Source organism: Mustelus asterias, chromosome 17, assembly GCF_964213995.1.
Source record: "Mustelus asterias chromosome 17, sMusAst1.hap1.1, whole genome shotgun sequence".
Taxonomy (NCBI): Eukaryota; Metazoa; Chordata; class Chondrichthyes; order Carcharhiniformes; family Triakidae; genus Mustelus; species Mustelus asterias.
This window is the reverse complement of record NC_135817.1, coordinates 76,957,973-76,971,000: the sequence shown is the minus strand read 5'-3', so window position 1 is coordinate 76,971,000 and position 13,028 is coordinate 76,957,973. Positions and strand designations below refer to the sequence as shown.

Below are 13,028 nucleotides of genomic sequence, written 5' to 3'. Positions count from 1 at the left end.
AGAAGTGATTTACGCGTCTATAATCGATGGATGATGATCAAACAAAGTTTGTGAATTGTTGAAGCACGCAGTTAAGAAGTACACAAGCAGAGAGGATGGGTGACCGCCACATTATCTAAGAGAAGCAGGCAGATAGTGCAGGAATCCCCAGAGGCTATCTCACTCACAAACTGCTTTTCCATTTTGGATTGAGATGGTTCCTCGGAGGACTGTAGCAAAAGCCAGGTTTGTTGCATCACAGGTGCCTCAGCTACACAGGAAGGGATCAGGAAGAGTACAATTAATTAGGAAAGCTGTTATCATTTCTTGTGAGAGGAATTTGTTCCAAAAGTAGGGAGATTATGCCTCAGTTGTACAGGGCATTAGTGAGGCCACGTCTGAACTTCCATGTACAATATTGATCAAACAAAGTTTGTGAATTGTTGAAGCACGCCAAAGAAAAAGTAAAAATACATTTTTACAGAAATAAAAATAATGAAACTGAAAAAGAGGAAACAGCAATATTGAAACTGAAATGATTAAAAGGAAGTAGTTTGGAACTAAAATAACGATGGTAAATATAGCACTAAAAGCACAGAATAATATAGTTCATTCTATTTTGAGATCTGTCTACATTTAGTGAGTTGGAAACTATTTCTAATTCTTGTTTCTGAATGATGCCTTTTGATGGTTATATTGAAAGTGACACCATGTCATGGAATGATCACAAAACGATTATATGATCAAGGGGATAGATTACAACGAAGAAACCATTTGAGTATTTTTTTAAAATTCTTTCAGAGTGAGTGTTGCCAGCCAGGCCAGCATTTATTGCCCATCTCTAATTGCCCCTGTGAAGGTAGTGGGGGTGAGCCACCTTCTTTATCTACTGTAGGACTTGGTGTAGGTGCACCCACAATGCTGTTAGGGAGGAAGTTCCACAATTTTGATCCAGGAACAGTGATATAGTTCCAAATCTGTCATAGGGAGAATGTTAGAAGCCATTATTAAAGATGTTATAGCAGTGTACTTGGAAAAATTCAAGGCGATCAGGCAGAGTCAACATGGTTTTGTGAAAGAGAAATCATGTTTAACCAATTTATTGGAGTTCTTTGAAGGAATCACTTGTACTGTGGATAAAGGGGAACCGGTAGATGTACTGTACTTAGATTTCTGGAAGGCCTTTGATAAGGTGTCACATCAAAGATTATTGTGAAAAATAAAAGCTCGTGAAGTGGGACTAATATACCAGGAATGGACAGGTTGTCTTATGAGGAAAGGTTGGAGAGATTAGGTTTGTATCTACTAGAGTTTATAAGAATAAGAGGTACACACTGCTGCCGCTGTGCATTTATTGGTGGTGGAGGGAATGAATGTTGATTGTGGTGGATGGGATGCCAATCAAGCGGTTACTTTGTCCTGGATGGTGTCAAGCTTTTTGAGTGTTGTTGGAACAGCATTCATCTAGGCAAATGGACGTGAACCCAACTTGAGCCTTGTAGATGGCGGACAGAATTTGGGGAGACAAGGAAGTGAGCTACTCGCTGCATAATTCCCTGCCTCTGGCCTGCTCTTGTGGACGAAATATTTATATGACTGATCAATGATAACTCCTGAGGATGGTGATTTGGAGGGATTCAGCGAAGGTAATGCCATTGATATCAAGGGAGAATGTTTAATTTCTCTGTCTTGTTGGAGATACCAGAGTTGCAGCTGAACTGAAACAGTTTGTGCCAGGAGGCAAGCAGCTTCTGCTGATTTATAGCAGGCCATCGACATGGCTTCCTCATTGTGTGACTTCCACAAGTTCAAAGTTCTTTTTCAAAACAAAGGTTGTCATTTTGACAACATGTCATGTGTTGTCATTTGACACCTTTGCAATCTGAGACAGCCAGTGTCTTTGTGTTTGAATAACCCACCCGATTGATAATTTACTTTTGAAGTAGTTTCAGGAAAGAGCATTTGGACAGCATCAGTCTGGGACGTTTCCTTTGTTCTGTCATGAGACATAGGAGTGGTTTCAAGCCACAAAAGAAGTCAGGAGATCATTGGGCTGCCATATTTTGCTGCTTTTTGTGGTCAGTTTTAAAATATAAAAATTAGATTGAACTCTGCTGGAGCATGAGACTGGAACTGGGATGACTGGCCTCCAGCAATCACCACTTTCTTCATTGGTGCTAGATTTGACTCCAGTCTGATTCCCTCTGACTCCAGTTTTGCTAGGGCACCTTGATGCCACACCTGGTCAAACCTGGTTTCTTCCGGATGCTCCGGTTTCCTCCCACAGTCCAAAAGACGTGCTGGTTCAGTGCATTGGCCGTGCTAAAATTCTCCCTCCATGTACCCGAACAGGCGCCGGAGTGTGGCGACTAGGGGATTTTCACAGTAACTTCATTGCAATGTTAATGTAAGCCTACTTGTGATACTAATAAATAAACTAAACTCGTCATCTCACCTCACCTCACCTCTGAAATGGAGCTCTTGTCCATATTGGGCCAAGGCTGTAATAAGGGTGGGTACCAAGTGGCCCTAACAGAACCCAGACTGAGCATCATTGAAAAGGTTATTACTGTGTAAATGTTGCTAGGGAGCACTTACTTTACTGATGATGGAGAGTAGATCGATTGGCTGGATCAAATTTCCCCTGCCCTTTTGTGTACAGGACATACTTGGGCAATTCTTCGCATTGTTGGGTCGATGTCAATGTTGTAGCTGTACTGGAACAGCTTGGCTAGGGGTGCAGCAAATGCTGGAGCACAAGTCTTCAGAGTTACTATTGGATGTTGTTTTGAGCTGTAACCTTTGCAGTAACCAGTGTCTTGCAGAGAGACAGCCACGGTAAGTAAGGTCGACAAGATTGCCACCAGTAAAGGGGGAACGAAGCCCAACAGTGCCTATCATTCTGAGTTATTCCCCGCAGGTGGTCTGAAAACTGCCACCAAACCATCAGTATTAGACTGCCTAGTAAAGTCACAGTAAAGACTAGAATTTTAAAACAGCAATCTTTCAGGAGAGATGTTAAAACTGATATCTTTTCTACTCTAAGTGGATGTGAAACATCTCATGGCACTATTTTGAAAAGGAGCTATGGGTGATATCCCTGGTGTCCTGGCCAATATTTATCGCTGAACCAACATCACTAAAAACATGTTAGCTCATCATTATCACTTTGCTCTTTGTGATGCTCATACATCCAGTTGGCCAGGCCCCAAGCTCTGGAATTCCCTCCTGACATTTCTCTACTTTACTTTCCCCCCTTTAAGACACTTCTTAAACCTACCTCTTCGACCAAATTTTTGGTCATCTGACCTAAAATTTCCTTATGTGGCTCGGTGTAATACTTTGTTTATAATGCTCCTGTGAAGCGTCCTTGGATGTGTCATTACACTAAAAATGCCATATATTGTTGGTAGGACAAGGCAGATCTACAGCGTGGATTCAGCAGCAGCCCATGCCAATGCCATCTGTCAGTCCACTCGACATTGTTGATGTGTAATATTGTTGACTGAACAATTAGCGTTAAAAGTCTACCAGGAAATTATCTTTGGCTGCTTACCAAAGAATATCAATGTTGGTGCAGCTAATTAATGGATAATTTATATGACCGTAATCCATTTAGGGTTTTAGATTATCCCACAACCAAACAACCGCAGCTCAAGTGGTTATGCTCATCATCCAAATCCCAGGCTGCAAAAAAGTAAAGAATTGCCCAAAGAAGAACGGGTAATGTGTTTTTACTCGTGAATGGAATCCGTAGAATGGATGCAGAAGGATGACTAGGGAATTTGATTTTTAAGATAAGGTAACAGTGAGTCAAAGTAATTCACAGAGTGGATGCTTTGCACTTAGATGGTAATCTATTCAATAAATGAATCAGCCCATTATACAGTATGCAGAATTGATTGAAATTAAAGTTTTTGTTTCACCAACTGGACCTAATACGGACTTAGCTCCAAGACAAAGGGAAACAAAGTGTGAGCAATTCATGAAAGTGAATCTAAATAGTTAAACAAGCCAGATAGTCTAGTCTGTGTGGTCCTTTTTTGTTCTTGCTTTTTGTTTCTAAGCTTACAGTCAGCTGTCACATTTATTAAACCATATGTGACTGGTACCTGTTGTGATTTGTGAAATTTACCTTACACTTGCAATAGTTCTTGCTAATGGTGTCGGCTTTTGGGCTATAAATAATGCTGCCTGCCCTTCAAACCCCTTGCTCAGATTGTAGTTTTATAATAATTCCAAGATATTTATATCTTGGGAAGGAGTGACGTAGTTGTATTGTCACAGAACTCGTAATCCAGAGACCCAGGATGATGCTCTGGGGTCCTCAATTCAAATAATGGTGAAATTTGAATTCAGTGAAAATAAGAACATAATAACTAGGAGCAGGAGTAGGCCATCTGGCCCCTCGAACCTGCTCCCCCATTCAATAAGATCATGGCTGATCTTTTCGTGGACTCAGCTCCACTTACCTGCCGGCTAGCCATGAGGCTTAGTTCCTTTACTGTTCAAAAATCTATCTACTTTGACTTAAAAACATTCAACAAGGTAGCCTCAACTGTTTCACTGGGCAAGGAATTCCACAGATTCACAACCCTTTGGGTGAAGAAGTTCCTAGTCTTACCAATGTTGTTTGTCCCAGTGTGGACCACAACAACTAGATCCTCCCACTCCAATATCCTTTCAATCCGGTCAGAGACACCCCTCACCCTGGCACCGGGCAGGCAACATAAGCAGGACTCATGATCTGGCTTACAAAGGATGCTATCAATCCCCCTAATTATAGAATCCCCTACAACTGTCGCTTGTCTTTTTGCTCCCCACTCTTGAATGGCTTTTGTACCACGGTGCAGTGGTCGGCTAGCTCATCTCCCTACTGCCCTTTTCCTCATTAGAGAGATTGATAGCATCCTTTGTAAGACGGATCATGAATCCTGCATATATTGCCTGTCCAGTGCCAGGGGGAATTAAAAGTCCAATTGTTGATTGTCGTGAAAACCCATCTGGTTCATTCCTTACTTTTAGAGAAGGAAATCTGCCGTCCTTGCATGTGACTCCAGCACAGAAATGTGACTGAGTGCCCTCTAAAGTGACCTAGTAAGCCACTCCATTGTATTAAACCACTAAAGGCAAGTCAATAAGGTGTCAACCTAGGCACCAGAAATGACAAAGGCTCTGTCAACCCTGCAAAGTCGTCTTTGCTAACATCTGGGGGCATGGACCAAAAGATTGGTCAAACAACAGTATGGCATTACAGAATCGTGCAGTGCTGAAGAGGCCCTTCAGCCGATCGAGTCTGCACTAACATGTAAGAACTACCTAATCTCATTTATCTGGAACTTGGCCCAACACCTCATAGTCATACTTGTGGAATCATACATTGCAGCTAATATCCCAGACACCATCATCACCATTCCCCTTCCTTGTGGAGACAAAATCCCATCTTCATACTCCATCGGATTGTGTGGTTCTACCGTGCTCAGTGGATAGATTTCAAACAACTCGAGACCAGGTAGCTCTGAGGATTTGTGGGCCATTGGCAGCATCAGAATTATACTCGACCACAATCTGTAATCTGGCATATCCTCCACTCTCCCATTACCACCTGGCCAGGTGTTACAAAGGGGAAGGTTGATCTCCTCTCTGAGGGCTAACACTCAACCACTCCAAGAGAAGGACCTTCCTTCATAATCTGGTAAAGTGTGTGAGAGAAGGGATAATATCTGCACTTCAGCAACTTTTGGTTGTTAAATCAAAATAACTACCTGAGACCCTCTCTCTGTAAAGGCAATAAGTAACACTTTATTCGTCTAGCTAACAGTGAACAGGTTTACTAAATTATTTTAAAAAACTAAATAAAACACTATTCTAATGGAATGCTGTTTAGATAAATACAATTCCCACTTACTGACAAAAAAAATAGAATTTTTAGTCGCACTCAAAATGCAACCAGGTGTTATTTTCCAGAATCTTCTGTTTCCTTTATCTTCTGTCTTCTTTATCTTCTGTTGGTACTTTTGCGATTGAGATGAGACTTTCTTTTAAGACATAAATGTGGCTGTTAGGCTGGCAGATGACAGTTACTGTCTGTGTGTCTCTCTCTCAAGCTGTGAACTGTGGCAGAGGCTGGCTGTCTGGTTCTCTGGAGCTGGGAACTGTGGCTTTTATACCCCGAATGACATCCAAAAGTCCCCACAATAGGACTGATTTACAAGTTATCAAAATATCAAATTCAAATCTGATAGGCTGCTGCTATTCAAATGCCTATTTTAAATTGATTGGTTAAAATTCAAAAACATGTTCTGATTCAAATGCCTGAAGTCTGTTACCAAGGCAACCCTGCTGTTTTGCCTCTGAAAAATTGTTTCACTCTATGTTCTCTGTGTACTTGCATTTTGCACCTGCATCTCTTTTAAAAACACAATTTTTTTAACACAAGCATAAAATTTTACAACTCTTAGCATTTTACAATTTTTTAATAAATTTACAAACACTAACTTTACAACAGAGGGGATTAACCCTGGTTCAAGGAAGAATGCAGGAGGGCATGCCAGGAGCAGCATCAGGCATACCTAAAAATGAGGTGTCAACCTGGTGAAGCTACAACACAGGACTACTTGTGTGCCAAACACATAAGCAACAAGCGGTAGACAGAACCAAACAATTCCACAACTAATGGGTTGGATCAAAACTCTGCAGTTCTGCCACATCCAGTCATGAATGGTGGTGGACAATTAAACAACACACTCAAGGAGGAGGCTCCACAAATATCCCCATTCCCAATGATGGAGGCACCCAGCACATCAGTGCAAAAGATAAAACTGAAGCATTTGCAACAATCTTCAGCAAGAAGTGCCGAGTGGCTGATCTGTCTCTGCCTCCACCAGCAGTCTCCAGCATCACACATGCAAGTCTTCAGCCAATTCAATTCACTCCACGTAATATCAAGAAACAGCTGAAGACACTGGAACTACAAAGGCTCTGGGCTCTAACAAATAATCCGACAATAGTACTGAAGACTTGTGCTCCAGAACTTCCCACGCCCCTTGCCAAGCTGTTTCAGTACAGCTGCAACACTGGCATCTCCATGACAATGTGGAAAATTGCCCAGGTATATCCTGTACACAAGGAATCATCATTTACCATCGGTAAAGTGATGGAAGGGGGTCATCAACAACGCTATCAAGCGGTACTTACTCAGAATAACCTGCTCACTGATGCTCCGTTTGGGTTCTGCTAGGGCCACTCAGCTCGTGACCAGAATTTTAGCCTTATTTCAAAAATGGACAAAAGAGCTGAACCTCCGAGGTGAGAGTGACCACACTTAACATTAAGGCTACATTTAACCAAGAATGGCATCATGGAGCCATAGCAAAACTGGAGTCAATGGGAAGAGGGGGAGGGTGGGTGCTGGAAGCTCTCTGCTAGTCGGGAGCCATACCTGGCACAAAGGAAGGTGGTTGTGGTAGTTGGAGATCAATTATCTCAGCTCCAGGACATCTCTGCAGGAGTTCCTCAGAGTAGTGTCTTAGGCTCAACCATCTTCAGCTGCTTCATCAATGACCTTACTTCCGTAAGGTCATAAGTGGAGGTGTTTGATGACTGCACCATGTTCAGCGCTACTTGCGACGCCTCAGATACTGAAGCAGTCCATGTCCATGTGCAGCAAGACCTGGGCACTATCCAGGTTTGGGCTGATAAATGTCAGGTAACATTTGTGCCAGGCAATGACCATCTCTAACAAAAAAGAATCTAACCATTACCCTTGACATTCAATGGCATTACTATCACTGAATCCCTAATCATCAACATCCTGGAGGTTACCATTGACCAGAAACTGAACTGGACCGGCCATATAAATACTGTGGCTACAGTAGCAGATCAAAGGCTAGGAATCTTGCAGCGAGTAACTCGCCAGTTGACTCCCAGGTCACGAATGTGATGGAATACCCTACACTTGCCTGGATGAGTGCAGCTTCAAGAAAACTCAAGAAGGTTGACACCATCCAGGACACACACTTCCTGACTTGGATATATATTGCCGTTCCTTCATTGTCACTGGGTCTCAGTTCTGGAACTGCTTCCCTAATAATAGCACTGTCGGTGTATCTACACTATGTGGACTACAGTGGTTCAAGAAGGCTATCACTTTCTCGAGACAAATTGGAGATGGGCAGTAAATGCTGGCTGGCATAGCCAGTGGTGCCCACATCCCTTAAATGAATGAACAAATATTATTCACTGTTGGTGGTGCACAAAATGAGAGAGCTCCTTACGATGTCTTGACATTCTAATTCTTACTTAATACTGACATAAATTTGTGTTGGCTTTGGAGCAGGTGGATTGGTATACATATCTGGTTTAAACATTTAAACAATAAATTGTGTCACTTTAAGAACATTTTCAAATTATTATTTTCTTGGTTTCGTTCAGTCATTCCATTACCATTTAAAAGAGGGTAACTAAGATGTTCACATCCTTACTTATGAGCCTTGCACTAGAGTCTGATAGAAAATGTTGAGAACCCTCCTAGCACTCTTGGAATGTGAATCTACAAATGTCTATTCAATTCAGATGTCATTATCATGATGCTTTCATGCTCTTTGTTTTCTGTTAATTCTACCAAGTTTAACATTCATTATTCTGCTGCTGTCTTGCAGGTAGAGCAGATCATGGAAGGATTACTTCACTACATCAATCCAGCACATGCCATCTCTCTCCTGAGCGCACTCAATGAGGATCGTCTGAAAGGCCAACTGTGTGACGTACTCCTAATTGTTGGTGACCATAAATTTCGGGCTCATAAGAACGTTCTGGCTGCTAGCAGTGACTACTTCCGGGCTTTGTTTACCAAGAAGGAGAATGAAGGCCAGTCGGTCTTCCAGTTGGATCTCTGTGAAGCAGCTATCTTTGAGAATATTCTGAATTACATCTACTCTGCATCCCTCTTCACAGAGAAGAAGTGTCTCGCGGCCATCCATGATCTTGGTGGCAACCTTGGTATCTCTTTCCTGACCAGCATTCCATCACAGACACCTCAGATTTCCTGTGCCCCTATTAAAAAACTCACCAAAGTTGGTGAAGATGTAAGTAGTTCCCAGCCACGCAGCGTGATTGTTTGTCAGAGTCGCAATGACCTCGATAAAAGTAACGTTGATTCTGAAACAAAGGGAGGGGAATCAAGTCAGAAAAAGGCACCATCAGAGGAAGATCCAAGTCACAGTTTCAAGTCCTCATCTTTGATGAACGTGCTAAGGGCAACTTCTAATGCTCCATCCAGAGATGCTGATGCAACTCATCTCTTGGATGATAAAGGACAGCCTGTGTTAAAAGATCTACACGGGGCTTTAGGTGACACTAAATTCCGTGCAACCTTCAAATCTCTGGACAATCAAAACAGAATGAGGTTTTGGTGTGATCGAAGAAATTCCATGAGTGTAGATGGCACCACAAGTTTTACTGACAATGTTTCTGATACGAGGCAAAGCCTGACTGACCTCTTGGTGAATGGAAAGTCTTTGTCTCGGCCGCAACTTTCACCCGCGTTTTCATTTCATGGAACCACAGGACTTTCATATTCCCAACAGAAATCTGGGCTCTCGGTAAATGTTGGCAAAATGGAAGAGAGTAATTTGCTATATTATGCCAAAGTAGGGCCCACAGTTCAGTCTGCAAGATTGCCACTCAACAGCCAGAGTGTTGTCAGCAGTGGGCCATTGGTGAAAAGTCTCCTTCGTAGGTCATTGTCCATGGACAGCCAAGTTCCTACCTACTCCTCCTCTCTTGATCTAAAAATAAACTACAGCTCACAGATATGTAAACGAGAACCACTGGAGTTGACGTATGATGTATCATCCAAAAAACCCTCCATCACAGACTCGATGAAGCAGCAGCTTCTAAAGGAAAAACCACAGGTTGATCAACCTTGTCGACCAAGACAACTTAATGTACCTCAGGCTGCTGACGCTGATGCCATCTCACTACCAACAGCTGTTAAAATAAAAACAGAACCCTCCAGCCCTGTCTCAGATACTTCTGATATAATTAGAGTTACTGTGGGAGAGACGTCACCATCCACTAGTAAGGAGTTCGCCGTAAAAAATGCAGAGAGGAACAGAAGAACGTCAATGCTGCCAGTGAAGAGGAGGTTCCAGACTGAAAATGCAAAGTTTTCCTATGAGAAGTCCGAAACCTTCCCGCATTCTCCCAACATACCACAAAACTTTGAGGAAAGTTCAAGCCCTACAGCAGATGATACGAACCTTGATCTGTCGAAGACTGACGAGAACAAGGATGAATATTCTGAGTCTGAATCAACAATAACTGGCAAGCAGTTCAAGTGCAGGACCTGCTTCAAGATATTTCGGTCTACGGCAGGTCTTTTCCGGCATGTCGACATGTATCATAATCCAGATAAGCCGTACGCCTGTGATATCTGTCATAAGAGATTTCTCACCAATTTCAAAGTTTGGACACACTGTCAGACTCAACATGGAGTGGTTATCAACCCATCAGCAGCTACCAGCTCCAGTCCAGTTCCAGAAGAAAAATTCCAAAAGAAACTTAACGATATGATGCGCGAAAGGGAGATCAAGAAGGCACTATTTCACAAGTTGCGGCGCAGGCAAGTCTCACATAGTTACCCAGGTCTGCGCTCAGAACAAGGATTTAAAAAGAATTTGAAATCTGCAACCAAAGGAGTGTACATTTGCACTACATGTGGGAAGCTGTTTCGTTTCCTCTCACGTTACAGGCAGCACATGAAAACCCACCCAGGTGAGAAGCCCTTTGTTTGCAAGCTCTATAACAAGGCTTTCAAACCGAAAGAACAAGGTGTTACTGAAAATGTGAGTGAAGATAGTATTGAACATCAATGTGAACATTGTAACACCAAGTTGTCTTCATTGGCAGAGAAGGCAAAGCATGAGAGGATCTGTCGGAATGTTACAGTGTGCTGCTACTGCAGCCTGAGGTTCTGTTCCAGAGAACTGAAGCAGGAGCACGAAAGTCAGTGTGAATACAAGAAGCTAACTTGTCTAGAATGTAAACGCACATTTAAGTCTTCTTTCAGCATATGGCGTCATCAGATTGAAGTTCACAATGAAAACACAATGGCCCCGGTGGAACCACCCAATTTGGATCCAATATGTCACAATGGTGTCTTGCCCAAGGAGGTTCAAACTGAAATAGCAGAGGACTCTATAGCCAGCCCGAGTACGTCAAAAGAGGAAGACGCCTATAGTGATTCTTCAGAACCAATGTATGTTGACTCTGAAGACAGCTCTTGCATTCCTGAAGACCTCAGCGTCTCTAGTCGCAGAAATATAAGCACTAATGATAACCATCTACCTGATGTAGTCTCTACAAATCCCATCCATCTGGAAGACGTGGCATCCGAATCCAATAGTTGCAGTGGGGAACCAGAGGACCTTACGTGCAAAGGAGAACGTGGTCTTTGGCCATGTGAAAAATGTGGCAAGATCTTCACAATACACAAGCAGCTGGAGCGCCATCAGGAATTGCTCTGCGCTGTTAAGCCATTCATTTGCCACGTTTGCCATAAAGCCTTCCGTACCAATTTCCGTCTCTGGAGCCACTTTCAGTCCCATATCTCTCAGTCCGCAGACCGCCTTGAATTTTCTAAACCTGTGAGGAGCCCTTCCTCTTGTCCACCTGCTCCCCCTGCACCACCACTCCCTGCGTCACCCAATGAGCAGTCTCCTGAGCCTGAACAGCCCACAAATCATTCGGACAAGTTGGGTAGCCCGCAGGTAGCAGATACACTTTTTTCCCATGCCCCTCCTCTGGCAGCAGCCACCTTCGAAAGGCCATTCATGTGCAAATTTTGCCATAGGACTTTCAAGACTGCATTCAGTCTGTGGAGCCATGAACAGACCCACAACTGAAATTAAGATTTCAGTTTCATGTGATTCATTTGGGATTCCACTAGATTAATCTACAGATAACTTGGAAACAGAGGGTGCACCATGGGCACGAACTGTGTATTTGGCAATATAATGAACAATCCATTCACCGAAGGTCTAGGAAAATACAGAGTTGGATAAGAAAGGTGAAAAGTAATATATGGAATTGGTATTACTGATGAATCAAAGTAAAACCTAGAATTTAAAAAAAAAATCACCATACTTATTACTTGGGTGCTACGTGGAAGCATATTTTTTATATAATAGGACTTTGCCAGTGTTACACAATCATTGTTTCAAGTGGAACTGGATTAATACCGTTGAACCAACTCGTGCATTGAGATGGATCCTTTATCATGTGTTTTTAACATTGAGTAATATATGTGGGGCTTCAGTAATATCATCAAAGCAATTGTGTTCTGTTAACAGCAATTCGGTTAACATTCACCGGTTCAGCCGTGTTGGCAGACTGACTGGTTTCAGTGGGAATGAAGAGTGTGGCCATTTCGATTAGGGTTTTGTTTCAGCACAGAAAAGTTATGATTCTGAATGTGATTTCTGCACTAGTTAAGGCCCAAAGTGTATCCAGTAGCTCAAGCATCAGTTAGCATGGGCATTACCAGTAAATAGCTCATGGGATTATTGGGATTTGCTGCAAGTGGCTCTCAACCAGTCAACAGATTGGAGACAAAACTGGAGCTTGATTGTCAATCACACCTCCTCAGTTAGCACAATGGATGGCAATCTACTGCAAGCAGAGGCAATTTAACCAAGATGACTCCAAAAGATGATTTTCAACCTACAAACAGAGGGTTAGAGCTTATCCTCTTTCACCTGTTTGCCCCTGTGCACAGTCACCCTGTGATTTAAAAAAAATATATATACAGTACCTATTGGAGAAAAAAAAGTACTTCCATTGTTGTGTTGGATACACACAATGACACTCTAGAAATCCTGCACTTTGAGCAGCCAAAGGTAGCAGACGACTAATGGGAATCTCTAAATGGGGTGAGCTAAAACTAAAGAGAAAAGAGACAAAATCGCATTGGTCCTGCTTCACCAGCACTGGGCTGTGTCGAAAGATGGTAACTTGAACTAGACTGGAGGACAGTAGAACAGGCGCAG

General features: G+C 42.6%; 1 protein-coding gene across 2 annotated transcripts in view; it reads left to right on the top strand.

Moving 5' to 3' along the window:
- zbtb21 (zinc finger and BTB domain containing 21) overlaps positions 1-12,771 on the top strand; it is a 41,110-nt gene extending 28,339 nt beyond the window's left edge. For both annotated transcript variants that reach the window (XM_078233017.1, XM_078233016.1), the window contains one exon: positions 8,640-12,771. In XM_078233017.1, coding sequence (XP_078089143.1) covers positions 8,652-11,885 — 3,234 coding nt within the window. In that variant the 5' untranslated portion in view covers positions 8,640-8,651 and the 3' untranslated portion in view covers positions 11,886-12,771. The remainder of the gene's footprint in view (positions 1-8,639) is intronic.
- The last annotated feature ends 257 nt before the right edge of the window (positions 12,772-13,028 follow it).